The sequence below is a fragment of the Mastigoproctus giganteus genome, chromosome 2, assembly GCF_048544385.1.
Source record: "Mastigoproctus giganteus isolate SK-2022 chromosome 2, ASM4854438v1, whole genome shotgun sequence".
Taxonomy (NCBI): domain Eukaryota; kingdom Metazoa; phylum Arthropoda; class Arachnida; order Uropygi; family Thelyphonidae; genus Mastigoproctus; species Mastigoproctus giganteus.
The window spans coordinates 183,512,368-183,536,068 of NC_143576.1; the positions used below are offsets into that span (position 1 = coordinate 183,512,368).

Consider the following 23,701-nt stretch of genomic DNA (forward strand, 5'->3'; position numbering starts at 1 on the left):
CTGCAGGGAATGTCTGGAATGTGGCATGTTGCATTACTAAATAGTCTGCGATTCAGCTGTCCTTTGAGCAGCTCGGATATCCTTGCAAAATCTCTGAATTCCTTGGAAGCTAATTCGCATTTTTGAATGCGAATGAATGAATGTCGTTTTTACACCCAAACCGAGTAAGAAATTCAACGTATCCTAATTAACTTATAACGAATTCTCGCTCCTGGTTCTGCTAATGCCAGCGGTCTTTTATTATTAACAAAAGAACTACTTCGGAAAAATCGCGAACAAGGCATTCCAGTTGTTGGTTTATTCGCTTTTCATTCGCTATAAAAATTCATTTATCACAGATTTTATTCCACACATCCCTTCTCTAAGAAGGGTTATTCATTTGCATCTCAAGCACAATCACGAAACCAACAGTAATTGATAATTAACGCATTTATAGCAGTTAGTAATGATGCAGTGGGCGGAATTCTGAAACAGAAATATTCATAGAACAAGATTCGCATTCTTTTGCTATTTACGAAAAAAAATAATATAATCGCATTATCGTAATAATACGACCATTCTCATTTGATTTTTATAAACTTGTAGTTATTTTGCGATTTTATGCCAAGGCGACTAAAGCCACGAGGCGTCAGTATGTTGCGTCTTTGAAACTGAGTGTATTCAGTGATCGGTTGCCTATTTTTCAGAATGAAAAACCACGTGACCTCGCTTGGACGGACTAACTTCATCACAGTGGGAAAAAAATTAAATATATATATATTTAATTTTTTCAAATGTTGCCACGAGACCGGAATGAACTTGCCTCCATCCTCCACAATAAAAGAGTATTTACTTATTATCAGCAAACTTGTATATACGTCTGTAATATTTTCAAATTTATAACGTTCGTTGATATTAGCATACATTTATTATAATACCAATAATTGATGCTCAATTTGAATTTGTTGAAAGATTTTTATATCTTGTTTTTTTTTTTTGCAATTATATAATTAGCAAGCTGAAAATCGATGAAAAATCGATTTTGGGCTCGCATCTTTGTTCGCTTCAGTAATATCGAATCCGAGGTAGCAGCTTAATGTTTTCAGTCAAAGTGATCATTTCCACCTTATCAACCATCCCCTTTTCTTTCCTAGATGGTCCCGCTGTTGTTCGCGTGAACATATTTATCAGGAGTATCAGCAAAATTGATGATGTCCAAATGGTAAGTAATGATCCAATCCATTTTTCGTAGTAGCTAAAAGAATTGAATAATTTTTTTTTCCTATTTCGTTTTTTCTTTATTCATTGGTCAATGTCCAGCAACTTTATTTGGAATTAAAACATCTATAATAGGGTTAAATTAAATTTGCGCATAACCAAAGATTTATCAATAGATAGCCAATGAAGGATCTTCTTTCCGAAATGCTGAAAAATATTTTGATGGACTGCGCGTGTACTGCAAATTTACAATATGTAACTGTTAATCTAGGCTGCGTGGGTTCCATTAACTCTCCAGGCCATCTCGGAGAATCGTCATATTTGCGGTGTTCGCTCCATTGTTGAATTTTGTAATTTTAAATTATTTCAGAACCACAGAAAATGGAAGAATTTGACATTAACGTAAACGGTGACTTTTAAGGTTAAACAAATTCCTTCGATGGGGCTTCTTTTTCCAATGTCTCCGAATATCGAGTAAAACTTCTTGAACATTTCCATAAATATCTCATCTTCACTAAATCACTTTAAAATTGATTGTGAAACTCCATGAATTTCTCCCGGAAAGCACCATTTAAACGGAGGGGAAAAAAAGAGGGATATTTATTTTACCCGCAGATGCCGAATCACTGTTAAATATTTCATTGCTTTTGGAGTAAATTAAACTCCTAAGCTCGACCGAAGAGCAATTAAATTTCGTTATTTTTCTCAACTTTCGGTGAACATAACGAAGAGGCAGCGGAAAGACACACAAGTGCATTTTTCTGAGACATAATAAATTCTTAATTAAGCGTCAGAAGTGAACTGTCTTCAGGTTTTCAAAAATGTCTCTGCGTGTTCTTTCAGATTAATTAAATCATCCTGCGTCACTGATAATTCCTGCGTTTTCAGAGAAAATCAGCACGCGATAGATTTATAAACGAATAATCCCCTTGCAAACATGGAAATCTTAGACATCCTGAACATTCAAATAACTTAAAGTGCCTTACGTAATTATTTAAAATATTTTTTCACAGTTAAACGCTTTTTTTATTTAAAGATACCTATAATAGCAATTTGAATTTTACACAAGCAAATGGCCTATGCGTCAAGGCCTATAAAAATACTTATGAATATTAACTGGCATATTAAGTCTTCCGTGGTAGGATGTAGAACAACTTGCGTGTAATATTATCATATTTAATAAATAAATAAATGGTTTGGAATCAAAAAACAATCAATCACAGCCAGTGGGTTTAAAAACAACGTTCTTTACGGAAAAATAAGGTAGGAAAGGATGGAATTTAAACGATCAGAAGGGGAAGGTTCTTCAAATTCCCTTTATCAATACATGTATATCTGCTTTTAGCCATATACACAACCTGCCAAAAAAAATACGGACTGCAAGAAGGTATTGAGCTAAAGCGTTTAAAAATATTAAGGATTAATTATAGGGAAAACGTATTGGAGCATAATGGAATATTACCTACGAATGCAATGATTTTAAGGGTTGTATTACTATTGATTGACTCTACGACAAGACAACTAAGGTTATGTGGCGTCAGTGTCTTGTGTCTGCAATTGTGTGTACTCTAAGGACGGTTTACTATCTTGGGGAATGAAAGAACAGCATCTCCAGAGGGAATCAGTGGTTCTTAGGTAATCTTGATTTTGTGGCAAGTATCGAATAAAGAAATATGAAAAGAAAATTGGATCGTTGCTCTTCTTCTTCACAAGAGAGTGGCGTATACAGACAGACGGATAGAGACCTAAACAGGTGCGAATAATGTACTAAAAGTTTCTTTTCCATGCAGGATAGCAATTGCTTTGTTTCTGAAATAAACGATGTTACCAAAAAGGAGTTGTTACCTTACCGCACTCGGCATACATCGCTAGGTTTTATTGCCTCTCAGGGGTATCATTCTCCGTCAGCACAGGCATTATTTCTGTAATCTTTTTTCCACTAACCTGCCTTAGGCGATCACCGTTCCCAGACAAGAATGAGCCTTTCAATTTTTCACTGTTGAATCCCATTAGTGTGTTTAATGGTTGAACACAAAGCATACGTGACTGGTGAGGATTATACCGATCCCTGTAATAGTTTATTGGATTGTCGAAGACAAGTCGCTATTGTTTGATTTTATAACCCCTCTTTGGACGATGAATTGCATATCATAGAGGATACCTTTGATATCTGACATTAATTTCAGCTCCATTCTCAAGGACTAAAACCAGCATGCAGTTCCCAAAATATATTCAATTAATTGGAATTGAAAATGGAAACCTTGAAAGTTCCAAAGATTAATGAGATTGGCTTCGTAATCTTATTAACTTAATCAATACTGCTGACGTATGACTATTGAAGCAATTTTTGATTTTTATTAACGTATGCAAGGCAATATTTTACTATTCGACAGTTCTTTCGTGTTTGTTAGGCACAGATTGAACCTTCAGAAAGCTGTGACCAAACTGTTAATGTCCCCCCCTGCTTGTGTAACTCAAATTATGTATGATGACGCTCCATAGTATATGTTTCAACTAAGTTCAGAGGATAGCTAACCTTGAGAGAATATATTGTTTGTTTGACTAGTCATGAAAGTATTTGGACCGGCAACGGAGAGAAATCTAAAGTTTTGAAACGTTAGTCCTTCCCTTAATCAAATTATTCCTTTGCGATGTTAGCATTTTAACTTTCCTTATCTGTTCTTTTATAGGAATATAGCGTGCAAATGACCTTACGAGAGCAATGGAGAGATGAAAGAATGCACTTTGATGATATGGGTGGACAGGTTCGCTATCTAACTCTAACAGATCCCGACAAAATCTGGAAACCAGATTTATTTTTCTCCAATGAAAAAGACGGGCATTTTCACAACATCATCATGCCCAACGTACTTTTGAGGATTTATCCGGATGGTGATGTCCTGTATAGTATCAGGTAGGCCACACTTCTTGTCTTTGTTGATTCCATGACATATTTTTGATCAATGAGCACATAAAATGCAGAAACTATTTACAAAATGAAACAAAAGCCATTTTTTAAAAATAACCTTTAATTTATATTTAATATTGCAATCATTTAAAACATTGATTTCACACTACTTCTAAATACTTGAATAGCTATCGGCACTTTGGACACTCTCAGTCCTTCACGCTTAACTTTACATTGGCCTTCATTGGGACTTCTATTTTTTTTGTATTTCTGTTAATGATATTATGAGAGTTCTTCAGAATACGTCAGTTATATTTTATTATATTTAGCAAATACTTCCTCTTTATTCCTCATAACAGCTGGAATTTGTCATGAAATGAAGCCAACGAGGAGTCTCAACCGTATCACAGGGGTGCTGGCCCGTGCTGACTCAACTGTTTACTACAGTTTTTTTTTTCAAATTGAATGGTTTCAGATTTCGATTCTAGAGAGCCCGTCCTATCTGTCACGTAGGTGTTCAATCCGATTGAGATCAGGTGACCGAAGAGAACACCCCTATAGTAGGCTAAATTCACACTCATGTACCTGCAAACAGTTCTGGCCTAGTGACATGCGCATTATCCTGTTGTAAGAACCCCTTCGCATATGGATATACTGCAGCCACGAAAGGATGCTTCTGGTCGGACGGGATTCCCTGATAATCTATGGCATCCAAATATTACTCTACTGCTAATAAGGGGTTAATGTGCACTCCCGTTACACGGCTGCAACCAGTCTGCGTTATTAACACCTGACAGAATGGCGCTACGGACTCATGTTGTTTTTTGCCAAAATATTTCCTGTCTTCTATCGCTGACAGGTGTGAAACCTGGTTCGGGCATTAGCTGTGACACCCCATGTGGAACGAGATACGCCGAGCTGTGCGTTTTGATTGCCTTCTTGGTTAAAAATGTTCACTGGGTTATTAGTTGATTGAATGTTGCTTTTCCGTTACCCTGCATAAATTTTATCCACCTCCTTTGGCCTCTCCTACCAACGAGGTGCAACCCACCACAGGCCCTCGTTGATGTCACAGTCGGTCGAATCGTCGTCCTCCACACACTAAATGGAAATACTTGAATTCATATCCCATCAATGACACCAGGAATCTTTATGGGCATGCTGGTCAAATTAGGTCTGAGACCGACTAATTTGACCACAATGTGGTCAAATTAGTCGGTCTCAGATGAGTCACGATTTTTCTCAAAGGCTTTTCATCCAGAAAGCAGGCAAATTCGGCCACAGAACATGCGTTAGAGACATTTTGTGTTGAACAATGTTTTAAGTCGCTGATGCTCATAAAAAATTTTACAACAACTACAATCGACCACAATATCACCGTTGGTTGGATGTTTTATGGTTACTGGACCAATATCGCTGCACCGTAGACATGCTAATACATGAAACCCCAGGAGGATTGCAGTTCCCCAGATACCTGCTCGTATGGCTTGGCATCAACTGTCGTATTACGTTCAAATAACTCAAATCTTTCGTCTTCCCCATTCTCGCGCTGAATTTCACACACATATACACCATCCCCAAGTATCTGATCATCCGCTTTATATCGCATAATACAAACATGTACTTCATTTTATGAATGGGCAGGTGTAGCTAATAAAGTGTCCACTTAATGCGTGTGTTACTCACTATATTACTAAAATATGGATATATACAATGAGTATAGCGTGGCCGTAGGGCAGATGGAAGAGGCTGTGATTAATGGTTACTCTTCAGATGCCCTCGTGGGTAGCACAGTTGGTAGAATCATCGTCCTCCCCACACTTGGTGGAAAAGATCCGAGTTCGAGTCCCGTCGATAACGAGAGGAATTTTATGGGCCGTTTTCACAACGTGGCCGATTTAGCCTCAGGCTAGGAGAACATGGTTTTTTATCTTGAGTTTTTCGTCCAGCTAACAGAAAATCGACCACTGAACTCATGAAATTTACAGACAGTATAAATGGCGCAATATGGCTGATGCTTCTATAACCTTACTACGACAACAACAATACTCTCCAGGTTGACGTAAAGTTAGAAGTGGGGTTTACCCCCAAGAATCCGTTCGGAGGCCATTTTTATTTCCGATTTTCATAAATGACACGGACGAGGAGTGATATCAAAATTTGCATATAATATGAAGATTGGAAGAGTTGGAGAACTCTTCCAACAAAAAAGTGGCAACAATGTTTTAATGCAGCAAAATGCAAGATCTTATATTTGGGAATGGCCACTCCAAATAACTTAAACACTTGGTGGGATTGAAATCAAAGGGATTTAGGAATTACAGTACGGGAGGTATGAGCGCTGTGGACAAGAAGCAAGGAAGGCTCGTGATGTTCTGTCGATGATTTATTGAACATTTGCTTGTAGAAATAGGGAGGTCATAATCCCACAGTACAAGGCAATTGTAAGAACAGATTTGGAACACTGTGTCCAAGTATGAAGACCCCACCAATACAAAGATATTGAGCTATTCTTATTCGTAACAAGCTTTACCTTACAGAAATCTGCAACCATGGTATAGATTATTCCGAAGCTATTAAAAAGGGTCACCGTTTGGCTCAACTGGCTGATAGTAGTAAACCTCGTCTAGCGAAACTGTTCGTGATTTTTCGTCAAAGAAGTTATTTTCCAGTGTTTCCCATACTAAAACATGCTTGAAGGTTAATTAATTTCCATACATCGGCAACTAACAGGCTGTTCCATTTAGTTTATACAGGAAGTTTAGACTGGCATAACCGAAAGTCAAATTCTCTTAGATTTTAGTAGTTCTTAATTAAAGCGCTTTCGTTTATTAATGAAGAGAGCATCAATGGGAAAAAATAAAGCCTTTACGATAGCAAAACAGTATCCCCGTTTTCAAATCTAAACAAGAGTAAAGAACATGAGAATTTCGAAATCTGAGAACGTATCCATCCAGCCATATAAGCATCCTATCCGTGTGCTCTACACACATATTTGATTAGCATATGTAGCATTCTCATGCTAATCTACACTAACAGGAAGATACGAGTATTGTATTAACCCTTAAGGCCTCTGTTGCGGACCAAAGTGCAATTCAATTGGATGAGCGGAATGAGGCCATATATTGATCCTTTCATAATTCAAGTAGCGTTATGTGTTTATCCCGAAGTTTTCTCAGTTGCTTCGTGAATACACATGCATACACACAGAGAAATGTAGCAACCAATCTCGTATTACAATATTGAGATGAACGGGAGTCAGTATAGCTGTCCGAGAGTAGTGTGGTTTGATTTTCAATAATGTCGCTTTATTGACACGCGATGGTTGATTATTAACCGTAAGCTCGCACAACCTATTCACAGAATATCGGTGGGAATATTCAACGACAGAGACTGTCTGGGCAAGCCACAGATCTGATCAGCGCACAGAAGACCGAACAATAAATGCAAGTTATGGCGTTATCCACTGAAATCCATTAGTTTATCAAACAGAACCTGCAGGAAACGTCAAGACTGATAAATCTTATAGTCATAGATAATTATACCCGTGGGGGCCATTTTGTTCAACTGATTTGGCAATACCAAATGACTGTAGTTGAGTTAACATCAGCCCAGAAATTTGCACTGGGCAAACTCTGTTTAGGTGCGCTGAGTATTAGTGAATCTATTAAATATTTCATATAAAGAGGGTTTGTTTTTATCCAGTCCATATTTTACTAATATTTTTCTTTTTTCACATTCTCAAACTAATTATTTAAATGGCACCTTTAAAAACAGAGAATGATTATTCTAAAATTCAAATATATTAAAAATTAAATTAATTAAAATTTTTAAAAATTACCATTAAAAACATTTTCTTTTTAAATATATTTCATAATTCGAATGATGGAAACCAATATTTGCGTCTTTAGAAATCATCAGCCATTTCAATGCTCTAATCTGAGCTCTGAGAATATCAGTACAGGTGTACTGATGAAGAGACCAGATAGGACAGCCAAATTCCAAAATTCTGAGTAACCAGAATATCGGTTGCGGACTCAGTTTAACAACATAAGCAGTAGTCATACAGACAAAATATTAAATTAATCCTAGATTTGAAATTTAATAATATTGAGACGACTCTTCTTCAGCTCGCTAGTGAAAGGTTAAAATTTGGAGTAAAACTGTTTGGTATTATGTTTGGTTTAAACAAAAATGGGTCTACCAAAGAAATGCCACATTGTAGCGAGCATGGAATTTTCCAAAATTTTAAGGTAAGCATTGGCGTTCATTGTTCTCCGCACAACTACCAAAGGTCTTAGGCGATATCTAAGACCTTTGGTAGTTGTTAAATTCTTCTTCAGAAATAGCTCAAACCATAATCCCACCTTCTTCGAACTTCAATGTTCATTGTTGGCACGATAGCAAACGTTCTCTTTACATCCTCCACACTTCCACAGACCTACCCATCTAATCGGACTAGAGTGTTGCTAGATTCGCTACTCCATGCAACCAATTTCCGCTGCCCAGCAGACCAACTACGGCATTCGTTGCACCATGTAAGGCAAAGTTGGTGATTGGAGTTGATGTTTGGTACTTGAAATATTTTGTAGTTCGGGGCTTTACAGCCCTATAATCTATAATTCTGACCTATTCTCAAAAAAACTGCTGATTGATGTTTTGCAGGGATGTCTAACGAGATTTCGTACTACCCTTCCAAGTATCATGATGTCATCGTGACTCTCAGCAACTGCGCGAATCGACAAGCAACGCAACATCCGAAAATAACACCCCTCTAGAAATCAGCCAGTTTGGCTATACGCACCATGACTAGATCAACTAACTTATTCGGCTTATACGTCTTCTTTATATAGAGGTCTGCTGGTCATACATTGGGGAGACAGAAATTGAGTTTCATGGTAATCCTTCATAAAATAGAGAGGATCTCTTCCAAAGAAAAATATGACTTTTACCGCCCAGCAAGCCGGAAATAAAATTATCAGAAACGAGACTTGTCCAGATAGCCATGTGTTTTCTCTAAACCTGATATGCTGGAAGCGCTTAATTCAATTTACAATTACATAGACATCCGAAGTGTGGTTTATTTCTTCCAACTCTGCGTTAAGCTTCTTGAAAAAATTGTGACGTAGCTCTCTTCCGGTTTTCTTCCATCATTATGTGTTCCTGTCACTTTACGAAACGGAGAGCAAACTTCCCGTTCATAGAGCGTTGACCTTTTGCCGAAATGAAACATCGTAAATAAGTTCTAACTCGTCTGAATTCTGTCACAGAAGCAAATCAGAATTTATTATTTATTGCCAAAGTCGTGTTACCTCTTGTACGTGTGGACGTATTTGCGAGAATGCATTCTTCTTAAGATACTTTCTGAGATCCACTCTAGAATCATGCGCAGATATCCAGAAATTGTCACCTTCCCCAAATGAAGCATATTTTGTAATGGATTCTGGTTTCGAAACCAATATAATGAACGCACACAACATAACTTCTTTACAAACCTTAATAAATATTTGCATGCAATAAAAATATAAAAATTAGCTTACAGCTGATGCCATCTTCTTGTTTTTTCGTTACAGAATTTCATTAGTGCTTTCCTGTCCGATGGATCTGAAGTACTATCCACTGGACAAACAGACGTGTTCAATCACCATGGTCAGTTGTAAGTAGTGGGTCTCCACATATGTTTTTTAACCCTGTCCTCTAGTTACAATATGAAATATATTATATACATAAAACAGTTTGATCAAAATCCGATAAGGTGCTTTTAAGAGACCATGGAAAATACATCTTGGTGAAAAGAGTACGCCCACTACTTTATTAAAAAATTCACATACATTTAACATCGATTTACCAAGTACAAAGAGTTGAACACCCCATGAAAGTGATAAACATTTTATCCTTTAGAGAAGCAGATAATATCTGCATCGTGTCATCACTGGTTGTTCATTTTAGTTGTTTTTAATTATCCATGAAATGCAAAAACTGAACCTCCAAACTTGTACTGGAACTTAACTTTGGAAATTTATTCAGCATGTTTTCAACACTCTTTTTAAAATTTTGAACTGTTTTGATCACTATTGATTACCGTAAAATATTTGAAAGCAAACCAATGCTTCTCTTTGAACTTGATTGGTCAATTTTTCAATCTGATTTTCCAATGAATCTTCGTATGTTGTCTTGCAGAGATTCCTTTAACCTTTTCATAGCCGAGATCCCAGGCTTCTTCTTTCAAGAGTAATTTCTCTCTCTCTCTCTCTCTCTCTGCCTTCCCATTCACACGATAAGCATTCCATTTTCGTCAAACTAGACTGCTGAATAATCCGCATGCACAGAACTTCCAGGTCTGCAGTTACAATCAATTCTTGTTCACATACCGTGCATTTTCTGGATGGTCAAGTTTTCATATATTTCTTTCAAGTGAATAGGATGAGCGCTAAGAATAGACGTATAGTAACTACCGTAATGCAGTAATGCACCATTTACAGACCAATGGACTCCCCCCCTGGGGTAAAGATGGAACAAATTCTGCCTCACGATTTGTGGACCAAGAAAAATTAAACGCGTATGAGTGTAACAATAACAAAACTAGTACAGGCCTGTGATATTTAGCGTTCCTCGCGTCCAGTGTCGCAGCAAGCTTGCTGGTGGTAATCAGCGAAGTGTTTGTCCTTTGACAAACTAATTCAAGCACGGCCATTGTGAGCGAATTTGTGAGAAATGATATAAGGCAAAGTGTGTGGACATCAGCTAGTAGAGAAGTTGGAATTTCAGTTGGAAATCGCTGTAACATCGCGGATGAATATTTGAACGTCAGTCGGGTTTGTCTCGGCATTTGACAGTAGAACAGGAAATTTGGATGATTTTAATCAGGTGACTGAATCGATTATGGCAACGAAATACAGACTTTTAAACAAAATTGTGATACTTCATACGCATCTGTCTGATTGGAACGATATTAATTTATTAATCTTTATTGTACATAAAGACGCGATATAATGCACCCATCACGGCTTACTTCCAGGGGGTTTCACATGGATAGTAATAAAATAAAATAACAAAATAAATAATTATAATAAAAATAGCAACACTAATAAATAAAATAGAATCCATGAACAGATACTATGTGAACCAGTCCTCCATACATCTAGATTATAGGACTCGTGTAAAAGAATACAACGCACAGATCGAGTTTGATTCAGAGTTCAGAGATAGATTCTTACAATTTCTTTGGATTCTTCTCCTGTACTGCTTGTCACATGCAAACCTGTTCAAGTCCACATCCAGCAATCGTATCGTCGATAACATTTGTGTTGGAAGGAACCTTTCAGATAGTTGCAGTCTCCCATAGGTCGAGCACAACTGTGGCTTTTCTCTCAGCTCAGGAAGAGGAGGAGGAGGAACTCTCCGGAGGATCACGTCCTGGATGCTGTGGGCAATCTTTCCCGTGAGCATCTTCACAGTGAAAGTTAGCCATCTCTGTACCATCTTCAATGGCAATCGTTCCAGACCGAGAGCCGTGGCCATAGCTGTGGTTCGCCGCCGGAATTATATTGCTGCAGAAAAAGCCTGTTATTATGGACCCCTGCCACATTGGCTTCATCCCCAGTAACAAGCACTCAGACGTGCACATAATGCCGCTCTTTTGATGCTCATTTTAACCTGCTTATACAAAGTTACGTAACACGTTGCGATATATCTGCATTGGTGGGCTTACATTTTTTGCTCCGTAGTGTATTTTTCTAAGAATGTTGAAAAATTGAGACATATAAAGTTTAAATTTTGAATTCTTAGCGTGTCTGTATTAATCATTACATATTTTCGTATATTAAATCTTTATTCTGTTTCCTCTATCTTTCCTTCCGCTTGAAATGCATAACACGCTCTCTTCAATCCATTATCTTATCTAAATATTAAGAAATGTCCCATTCCTGTGAACAAAAAAAAAAAAAAAAAATCAAAAACCCCTTTTGGAAAGCCCACACCGAGAATTGAACTTCCCCAATGAAAGAATAAATTTCCGTTTCTTGAGACGCGGGGTTCTGATTAAATCGTAATAGTAATACCTCTGCGAGTGTCGCTGCTCCTAAAAGTGAGTGACACTTTGATTTCCTAGAGTGGACAATGTATTGATTTATGCTTCTTTATTGCCTTTTTCCCTCTCTGCCTCGTGCTCTAGACGGCTACACGACAGAAGACTTGGTGTTTTTATGGAAAGAAGGCGACCCTGTCCAACTACCAAAGAATCTGCACTTGCCCAGGTTTACACTGGAAGCATTTCTAACTGATTACTGCACAAGCAGGACCAACACCGGTAAGTAATGAGTTTGCGAGATCGATGAAATTTTTATTTGTGCTCGTGTGATGCATGTTTCATTTGTGAATGCGTTATTAACGTAATTTTATCGAATGAATTTAAATGCTATCTGAGAACTGCAAATCAGGATTAATTTTAATAAAAAATTGATATAAGCATTGGTCGCAAATTGGAGAATAAAATTACCTTTTGGCAATATATGTTTCGAAGGTCATTTTTGAAAATCTAAAAGATAAAATATCGTATGTTTTGAAGGTCAAAGAAATTATTTTGAATAAAGAACAAATTATCTCGGATAATTCCCTTTTTAACACCCTTTTTTCATTTTAATGTAGGTGAGTACAGTTGCCTGAAGGTGGATCTTCTGTTCAAGCGAGAGTTCAGCTACTACCTGATTCAAATCTACATCCCTTGTTGCATGCTGGTTATTGTGTCTTGGGTGTCCTTCTGGTTAGATCAGAATGCGATTCCTGCACGAGTGTCTCTGGGTGTAACAACGTTACTGACAATGGCTACTCAGATCTCCGGAATCAACGCCTCCCTCCCTCCAGTCTCCTACACCAAAGCCATCGATGTGTGGACCGGAGTGTGTCTGACTTTCGTATTTGGAGCCTTGCTGGAGTTCGCCCTGGTTAACTACGCTTCCAGGAACGATGTTCATCGAGCGAATGCCAAGCAACAACAGCAACAGCTGCTTCAGCAGCAAAGGAAGTGGGACATCGAACATGCCGCTGCACTGGATACAGATCATCTAGAAGACGGAACAACTACTTTTGCCATGGTTTGTATTTGCTATTAGAGTGATATGAATTTGAAAGTTGAAAAATAGCAAGCTGTAGATTTTGCTGAAGAATTTTATTTCAACTAAAGAAATACATTCGTAATTTGTAATACTTTCTTAAATAATTTTTAAACAATAGACGTTAAAATGTTAAAGTTAACTATTTAAAAAGTTAAATTTTTTTATAGGTTTTTCTGTAGAGTTTGTCTATTCTATGGTCTGTTTCGTAATATGGAATAGTAAAACCAAAGTTTCCTGGAGAAGATAAGATCGATGCAACCCTCTAAGACACCGCTAAGTGAGCCACACTGAAAAAATACGCAAAAAATTTCCTCTCGTCTATATGGACTTCAACCCGCTCCTTTTCGTATTACATGGAAAAAGAGTAATCCGTAGTAGCCACTGTGATTTCTCACCATTGTTGTTGTTGGGTTTTAGGAGCATCAGCATCTAAAGACATAAATACTCCGTATATACTGTACGTAAATTGTGTATTCTGTGGTCGATTTTCTGTTTTCTGCACGAAAAACCCGAGTTTCAGGTGAAAAAACCATGCTATCCTCGCCTGAAATCGAGTAATTCAGCCACGTTGCGAAAGAGATCCATAAAAATTCCTCCCGTCATCGACGATACTCGAACCTCGACTTTTCCATTCGGTGTGGGGAGGATGGCGATTCTACCCACGAGGACATTTCTGACCATTATAATCATAGCTGTTGCTGATTTCTGATTGAAGTTGGGCAATCATTAGATTCCTGTTAGACAACGGAGGTGTTGATAGAATCATCTTAATTGCCTGGGATGTCTATTACTGCACAAGCACCTTTTGCAGTGGGTGCAAAAGGGGACTTTTGCAAGGGCGAAGTTCTCTTCTTGACAAGATGTAATGTGCAACTCAGTTTGAAATCGTTTCATGCCTTGCGGCTTTCTGAACTTTTATTCAGGCTAAGGATCACTTGGATCACTTGGATCACTTCTTAGTGTCTTACAGGTCACCAAGTGTTTTGAGATCAGGTGCAGTACGATTAAATTAAAGAAAAAATCTAGAATTTTCGTTGTTATCTCCAGCATAATGGCAGAACTTGGTGTTTTTGGCTTTTCCGCTGGGCTGAAAATTTTATTCGATACTGGAATAAACGGTATCAATTATTTCATAATAATACTCCTCCTTGACTTCCAAGAAACATAAAAATATAATAATATGGGCGAGGTCAAGGTGGAAGTGAGAGTTTCGAGACACTTTGCAGTTATTACCAATAAACTGCACACTATCACACAATTCAACAAGCAGCCACAAATACAATCCCAAAGACTTCAATATGTTTCCCGTTACACCCTAAAACGTGATGGATCCCAGAAAGCACCGAAGAAGAAAAGAACTGCAGAATAAAGCTTGGTAGAAAGTTCCAATGCTACTCAGTTGTAGTAAATTTAATCCTATTTAAAGAGTACTCGCAAAAGCAAGGTATATCCAATGCCAAAACCAAAAAAAAAAAAAAAACATGGTGGAAATTTTTTCTCCTACATTTACGTGCTCGACCAATATGAAAACTGGAAATGACATACTCGCAGTGAATGGCAGATAGTCAAACTTTTAGACCCTGCCTTTGTAATTACATTATAAGGATGAGAAATCCTGAATTAATTTCATGCCACATGAAGATGAACCATACAAGAGACCCAACCGCCAAGAACGAATTATATTAGGGTTTTGTCAATTTTCAAATAGAGTGCAGTCAGAAGATGAACACAGATCTGCTGCGTGCATCATCTTCATCGTTGAAATATGCTTAATTAGACGTTGACGTTTCCAGTGGCCTCGTCGAGTACTCTGACTTCAAAGGACCACTGAGTGAAGCATCTATGCTTCCCGATTACTCTGCCTTGAAAGGCCACTCAGTGATGAAATGTGAGCTAACTAGGGATGAACTGACCTATTCGTACTAAAAATTATGATATTAGCGTCCCCTGTAAATGATTACATCTACCCATATATTTATTTTGTCTGTGAATTGCGTGCGTTCTCTGATCGATTTGCCTGTTTGCTGGAAGAAAAAGCCCCAGTTTCTGGGGGGGGGGGTGGAAAACCTTGCTAACTACGCCTGAGACCGACTAACTCAGCCACGGAATGAAAAAGCCCACTAAAGTTCCTCCCGTCATCAACGGGATTCGAACCTGGGCCTTTTCAACCCGGTGTGGGGAGGATGGTGGCGATACCGCTGTGCTACCGCGCAGACTCCTATTCGTACTAGCCCTCTTGAATCATTAGTGATTGCTTACCAGCTGCCATAGCTCGTGCCTGCAATACAAGGAACCACACCGTACAGCTGTCGTCCGCAGCACAAGGAACCGTTTCGCAGTAATCTAAAGATTGCCAAGTGAAGTGACTCACCTGAGGATACCATGTTGTAGAAACTGTTCACTCTTTAGAATGTTAATTTCAATATGATGTAGCCGGAGGATCAACTCGTGCAGTTAGGATCATTCAAGAAAATATTGTAAGAGCTTTTCATTGCGTGGTGGAAATTGTTTTCAATGTGACTTTGCATGGATCACGGGTTTAGGATGAAACAGTTACCTATTACTGAAGAGGATGTTGGTTTTCACCTCCAGAAGGTTACAAAAAAGTAGTTGCCTCCTACTGAAGAAGATATATGTGGCATTAGATAGCGTAATGAGCCACTGTTCAGGATCAGTCGGTAAGTCACTTAGGCAGCATAAAGAACCACAATCTAGATCAGTTACACGAACAGCCACCACGTTGATCACTGGCACAAATAGCCATAAACCAGAATCAGCCACCAAATGATAGGTGGCTGATTCTGGATTTTAGGTGGTTACACTCAGTACATCATGCCCGGATCCATATAGCTACAGGGGCTTTCCGCACCTCTCCAATCCATAACTTATACGTAGAAGTAGAAACCCCACTCTATTCCTTGGAGGTAAACAATGAACGTTGTACAATGTTGTTAAACTTGTTCGACGCCAAGCCAGCCAAAATGGCCAGTAGTATTTAAACCTAGATGGGAACGTTTATATCAAATTAAAAAAAAAAAGGAAAGAATGGACCATTCGGTGTTTGATTGAGAGAATATATAACAGTTAAACTTATCAACAAATCAAATAGCAATATCATCAAATAACAATCATCTGCCGCCTTGGAGATCAGATAAAACATTTATGTTATTCTTTGTTTATAGATCGATAAAAAATCAACTTTCCTCGTTAGTATATCAGCAACTGCACACATCATACCGACATAAATTTTCTATACCCAATATATACAGACTAAATAGACAATAATAATAATAATGCAGTTCCACTACTAACGTACTCCTTTGGGATCTCAGATTGCACCAAGAGCGAGCTGAAGAATATTATAACATTAACCAGGAGAATGATGAAAAAGAGCCCCCAACACCATCCTAAATCGGCCATCGAGAAACTGACCATAGCCTGTAAACAAGGAGGGAGGGGATTGCCTGAACTCACTGAACAAGAGACAAAGGCGATTAAGAACTTGATTGGATTTGACTGGGGATGTCTCTATTCTGAGCGTTGGAGGATGCCATTATGCTCTTGTCCGAACAACTGAAGTTAATTGCACAATGTGGTGCAGCCAGAATCACCAGGATTGGTCAAATCGGGGTTTTAATAAGGAAACTAAGACAGCTTTCATCAGGAAGCAGAAGGCCTACGGGAAATGGCAGAAACCCAACTTCCCTCAGACCTTTCCATCTTTAAGGAAGAAAGAGCATGCTTCTTGAAAAAAGAAAAGGCAAGTCCTTAACCAAGTTGTTCTGGATAGGTTGAAGAGGGGTAGAAGGGTGCTTTCGCATCATCATCATCTAGCCATTGACCAAAAGCTTGTCCAGGAATGGACACAGTTCAGCTTTCTGCAGGCAGATTTGCCTGATTCCTCTCTCTCACAGGAGGATTGGTTACATAGGACACACTTGACTGGCATCGAAATAACTAGAGAGACCCTAATTGATGTCATTGATAAACTACCCAACAAAGCTACTGTGGGTCTGAATCGTTTCCCACTCTTTATTATCAAAATTTGCAGCCCATATATAGTCGACCTCCTTCACCTTTTCAGACAAATCCTGCAATCTGTAATAGTTTCTTCAATTGGGAGAACTTACCATGTTAAGCCCGTTCCAAAGATCAAGAATCCCAAATCTCCTAAAGACCTGCGACCAATCTCAATCAGTTCTTTACTGAAATTTTTGAAAAAAGTAATTCAGCCGGAAATTGTCCAACATGGTTTTGGACACAGGCCCGAGTACCTGCATACCATTCTGCACAGGAGATCGACAACTACCAATCTTCTTGATACCCCTCTTCAGAATTCAGCGGACTCTTAACAACAAATCACAGATTGATATCATATTCCTCGACATAAAATCGGCTTATGACAGAATACACCTCCCAGCTCTTTTTACCATTCTGAAACACTACTTCGGCCTGGCAGATACCTTACTTCAAATTTTGAAGTCAATTTTACTTCCTAGACACTTGTCTGTGGCCCACAACGACTTCCGGGTAACTATTGAAGTCTCAAGAGGCATCCAAGGAAGCGTGCTGTCAGCTGTCCCGTTTGCAGCAGTTTTGGAGCCTTTCCTAGCTCAGAACCCTAACTTTGTCTCTTACGCCGACGATCTGAAGTTCTACATGAGCTTAGATCATAATCATAGGATTCATGATATCAATCAACAAGCTTCTAGTCAGATATTGGTCTTGGAAAGTTATCTTGCCACAATTGGGCTGCATCTGAGACCTTCCAAATCAGCGCAACTGCCGATAACCAAGACGAGTCAAAAATGATATCCAAATCTTTATTAGTGGGGAGCCGGTGCAAAAAGTGACCTCCCATACTGAGTCTTACACTGTCAAGCATTGATTCCCTGAGAAACATGTTTCCAGCCAATTGTCTTCGGATCTTCAATAAATTTAGGGTACACCCTGTTAGGTTTTGTAATGACAAGCTCTACAGGAAGGAAATCCTCAAGACGAGAGAGAGAGAGAGAGAAAAAAAAACAACCTTTATTGCAACTAAATGAGTACAATGTACATAGATGTAAGTGAAGTTGCAATTGTTCCGTCACGGCCAGGGGCTCACATCAGAATAGATAATTAATTATGTGCACACTGTAAAATTAAAAATGTAAAAATGTTATTACGCTTCCTCACATTACGCAGTATTAACTGTATTTACAAGTTGCGTCATACGGTTATATTTGCAATAAAAATATCTTATTTACAATTTTATTATTTAAAAATTTTATTTACAATAAAAATATCCAATATATACCGGTACATGAATGGCACTTCTCTGTCGAACGGATTTTGTCGTGGCACAGGAGAGCTTGGCAGATGGTGTCGACGGCGCACGAAACTTCTTATTCGATTCTGGGATTGGAGCGAGCTTCTAACACTTCTTTCCTGACGTTTTATTGCTGCAAAACCTCTGCAAATCAGCTTCGAGGTGCTGTACTACCGGTAGCATTTGGTTTCGGAGGAAGTGGTTTGAGATATGAACCTTCCGATTCCTCGAGCAGAGCATCGGGGTTGACCGAAGTTCTGGCTTTGGTATTCGCCAGTAACCCGAATCCCAAATAGACGGTGTTGAGATCTGACCCGTGATCATCTTAACTGTAGCTATCAGTCGTCGTATTTCAATGATATCAGGCAGTCGCTGCATCCCCAGCGATGTAGCTAAGGCTGTAGTTCTGTCCTGTAGTGGGAGACAAGCTTTCCGATTAACCCATTTAAGTAGCCAGAATTCTGCAGCGAGGATTGGTTTCTTCGTTGTAGTAGCTGCTGATGACCACACTTCAGCAGCATAGAGGAGTGGGGGGTAGATTACTGTTCTGATGAATTTCTTAATTAAACGAGGTTCCTTAACATAAATTAGTTGTTGTTTAGTTGCCCATCGGAGAGAGGCTGCTCTGGAAGTGAGCTTGTCTACAAGAGCGTGAAACCGGAGCTTTGGGTCAAATACTATTCCCAAATCCGCATGTGTAGCAGTGGCAGATATTACAGTTCCATAGAGTGTTGGGGCTATTATTGTAGGGGTTGGTCTGAGAGAGAACACCATTAGTTTTGTTTTTTGTGGGTTGATCGAGAGTCCATACTGTTTGAGGTAAGAGGCGACGTTGATGAGACTATCATTAATGCTTGCTGTAGCTTCAAGGTGATTGTTGGAAGCAATAGGCGTTAGAATTTTTATATCATCTGCATACGTGATGATTTTCTCATTGTTACGGACAAGGGGCGCAATGATGGCTGTAAATAATAAGCCCGATAGGACTCCTCCTTGCAGAACACCAGCAGAGATCACCTTCTTATGCGATTGTCCATAGGCATCGACTTGTAGTACCCTGTCATAGAGGAGTGATGTTATGAACCAGAGGATATTACCTTGGATTAAATAGTGGTCTTCCAGTAAGCGGAGGAGCGCCAACACGTTGATGGCCTCAAAGGCAGCTTTAATATCCAGGTACGTGATTGCGAGTTCCTCTTGCTGTTCAAAGGCGGACAATATATTACATGTGGTTGCAAGGAGATTCGTCACTGTGGATCGGTTTCGGATGACTAGTGAATCTGTGGCGGCTTATTTCCAAGAATCTGTTTCAATACGGTGGGCAGCAAAGTTTATTCCACGATTTTCAGAAGCGTTGAGGAGTTTGATATTAGCCGAAAGTTCCTGGGTAGAGTGGGGTTTCGAACTTTTGGATGTGGTCTGACAAGGTAGCTATTCCAGGCTATAGGAAAAATTTTTGTGGTCAGAATTCCGTTGAAGATGGACTTGAGCTGTTGTAGGATGAGAGGACTGAGGCATTTTACAATGGATTGTGGCACTTTGTCGGCCCCTGCGGTTGCTGTCGCTGGAAGGGACTTTATCGCTGCTGTCAGCTGGTGTGTAGAGATGGTGATGGAATGCAAGATGTCTTGTTGCAATTCATTGTCGGGACATAAAAGAGAGTTTAGTTGACCTGCGCGCATATTGAATCTGCTAACATTATCTAGCTGGGTCCAGAGGACTAGGAAAGCTAGGGGATCTGAAGCGGTATGGGATTTTCCCTTTTTGAATTTTGGCGCCCAGGTGTGCTGCTATTGCTCCTGATTTCTCCCTGTTAAATTACGCTCGTGCTCTTGAATAAGATATCCGGTCGGAAACCTGTTGAGTATTTTTCCAGATCTGGTGTAGCTGCTGCTTTAATAGGAAGGCCATGTATACATTTGGATTCCACCAGGCTTTGGAATAAGATGAGATCCTTATCTTCTTTGATGTGGAATATTGTGCAATGGTGTTTATCCAGTTTGTCAATAGTGTTACAGAAAGCGAGACGTCACACGTTTCAAGGACATATCAAGGTATAAGGGTGGTGGCTTTCATACATTTTTGGATGTTAAGGAGCTTGGGCTGACGATGACGGCGGTTTGAACATTTTTTCGGCCAGGGGATACCCGAGTAGGAATAATTAATTTTGCGTAGATCGGTTGGTAATCCGATTTGTAGTGTGCTCAGGTGGTTTTTCAATCATACTTAATCAATGCTAAGGAGGAAAATAGCAAGTCAAGGTGGATTTTTCCTCTAGTAGGGCAGTGATCGATTAAGCGTATATTTGCTGATCATGTAGTCAACAAGGATCTTCTTTTGGACAGTGAGCTGTGGAGTTGAGGTTGAAGTCCCTGATGGCGATATGGTGAGATGAGGGGTGAAAGTGGGTTAATTTCCCAGTTGGCTGTCTCAGTAATGATATCAATTGTGGGTACCGGCGGGATATACATTACGCAGATATCTTTTGTGGATGCGTTTCTGAGCAGTGAAGTGGCTAGGGATTCGAAATTTGGTGAATCACTGGAGATAGTGTTGATCAATTTGAAGGCCGCGTCTTTGAAGACCATAGCAACACCACCTCCCCTCCTATTCCTCCTGGAGGTGAACTCTGCCACATAGTCTGCTGGTGTAGCTATCACTATGTTCTGTTGCTCGTGCTCAAGCCATGTTTCGGATATAGCTAAAATATCGTATTCGCCTGCTAGCAGGATTTTCTCCGTAGTCTTTATTTTATTTCGCAAAAGCTCCTAACGTTCTGATACATTACATTTACGGTGTCAGAACGGGCATTTGAATTAAATTTTTGGACCTCGAAAGAGGAAGTACCACACGAGGCCGAGGGTGTCTCACTGTGATCACTGTTGGGATCGGCCAGCGTAGCTTGTCTTGCTTGCTCGGAGAATTTGGGCTATGAGGTAAAATGGGGCGGTTGTCTATTGCGATATTTGAACCGACTGTCTTGTTTTGTGTATGGCATAAGGGGCGCGACCAATGTGTAGCCTGGATCTCGAGTCAGCTTCCATTCAGTCGAGTGTCTGATGCGTGCTCCACGATGTTTTTCCTTTTGACGCTGTTGCTTGGGTAGAACGGTCGAACAATAACACCGATCGGCCAGGAGGAGGGGTTACTGATAACTTCGACGGACGTTGCTTCACAGGATAACTTGAATGAAGCTAATTATTGCTCTTGATAGGTAGCTTAGTGACTTCTGCACTGACGTAGAGGTCTTCAAGGAGGACGTTAGCTACTTTCTTGTTTTTTGTTTTTTGGGCTTCTTTTTTTTTTGTTAAAGAATTGTTAGGGGATGCAGCCTCGAAATGAAAAAATTCTTAGATGTTTTGTTGCGATGTGGCGTCATGGCTCTGAGCCTAGAAGAATTTGACGTGCCTATTACACATGCGTTTTTCATCCGTGCATCTGGTTTCTGTGACTGTTTGACCTTTGGTGATGGAATGTTGTGAGTGGGATGGGGCTGAAATCTAGCCATAGTCCCTACCCATGTTGTTTCTGATGGCCTTTTCATTAGGACGATTTTCAGCGCTGTGAGCTAGCGATTCTGTATGATGGTTGATGTCACTTCTTGGTGCATTCTTGTGTGTACCGATGGCATAATTTCTGGACTTTCTTCACGACTGCATGAATTGACTGATGAGTTGTGCACGTGTATAGGTTATTGTTATTTGTTTTTTTTTTTTTTTTTTTTTTTTTTAGGAGCATTAGCAACTAAGGCCATATTGCTCCGGTCATTCCCCTGACCTTTCCGCATCCTCCGTATTTGGTGGTGACGGGCTCGAACCCTGGTCTAATCAAGAAGCGTGTGCTCCTTCCCACCTGGCTACGGAGGCGCCTCGTGTACAGGTTGTGAGGCACTCGCGATGGCTGTGCTACGGCTGGTTGGAAGGGACGTAGAATGCTTACTCGGTGGAATTTTTACCTTTTCATTTGACGTCTCAGTTGAGGACCGCACTGCAGGTATGTTATTGCCTTTTGCATATGAATGCGATATTTTGTCTGTGTAGTGATATATTTCTGCAGCTTTTACACAACACTGTGAGGCAGGAATAGAATGACTTATGCTACGTTTCACATCCTCACGAATTGTGCTAGAGAAAAGCTCGTAACACTTATCGTGGAATATATCAAACTCCGATTGTACACGTTTTAGTTGCGCAGCCTTGAAGTTACTCAACATTGGCATCAGGAACTCATCAGTTATATGAGGTTGGGTGGAACGAACAGAAGGGTTTTTATTTCGCAGCCGTACTGAATAATGCTATTCGTCTCCGCTCTGACCTTCGCATCAGGGTTCATGCTTACACTCCTTGCAGTCGAACTCGTCGCGGCGGCCTCGGGTGTGTGGGTCCATTCAGTCTGTGAGGACGTTTTTGATGTGAGAGGTAGAATTGAGATCGTGCTGTGTTCCGATGGTGCGCTTAGTCATTGGGGATCACTTTAGCGTTACTGGTTTCAGTGGGAGTATCCTCAGAGTCAATTAGTCCGAGGTACGGAATGGCACTTTCAGTATCAGTTGTCGATGTAGCTGGCTGTGTGCCCTCCGGTTTCTGATCTCGATTCACGTCTAGAGACGGGTTTCTCTGGTGAGATTTCAGATTTCCTCTGGGATACCCTCCGGCAATGAGCACAAACGTAACGCTCTTTAGCTGACTTTGACATTTTAAAGATTTGTGACCGTCCAGAGCAGTTTCCGCATAAGGAGCGGCCGCAGTCACTATTGCATATTAGTAAATATTTTTTCGTTTTTGTTTCGTTTCTACTATCGAGGTGAGCGGACGCGCTTAGACAGGGCTCCTCAGTTAAGTGGTTTACTTTTGGATAGTGCTTTTAAATATTTGATTTATTTAGATATTGTTGGATTATTTTGTTATAGGTTTTCCTGTAACTGTTTGATTTTAATAATATTATAGATATAATTTTTTAAAGTTACTTTCATTGATATTTATTTAATTTTATAATGGTAGTTACGAGATCTGCCTTAAACACGTCACAGGGTATCGTGACTCACACGGAAATAGCAGATGGCGATTTACGGGTGAGTCATGATTTAATCCGTTGTGGAACCTGTGGAATGTTTTCCAAGGTCGACCTGGTGACTAATCCTACCTCACCTGGGGATTCTTTTCTTTGTGATCG

General features: G+C 39.6%; 1 protein-coding gene across 2 annotated transcripts in view; it reads left to right on the forward strand.

The window, feature by feature from the left end:
• Positions 1–23,701, forward strand: part of LOC150089819 (glutamate-gated chloride channel-like) — a 301,453-nt gene that overhangs the window by 268,167 nt on the left and 9,585 nt on the right. For both annotated transcript variants that reach the window (XM_090389662.1, XM_090389663.1), the window contains exons 4-8: positions 1,134–1,201; positions 3,888–4,111; positions 9,679–9,761; positions 12,279–12,413; positions 12,752–13,197. In XM_090389662.1, coding sequence (XP_090245788.1) covers positions 1,134–1,201; positions 3,888–4,111; positions 9,679–9,761; positions 12,279–12,413; positions 12,752–13,197 — 956 coding nt within the window. The remainder of the gene's footprint in view (positions 1–1,133; positions 1,202–3,887; positions 4,112–9,678; positions 9,762–12,278; positions 12,414–12,751; positions 13,198–23,701) is intronic.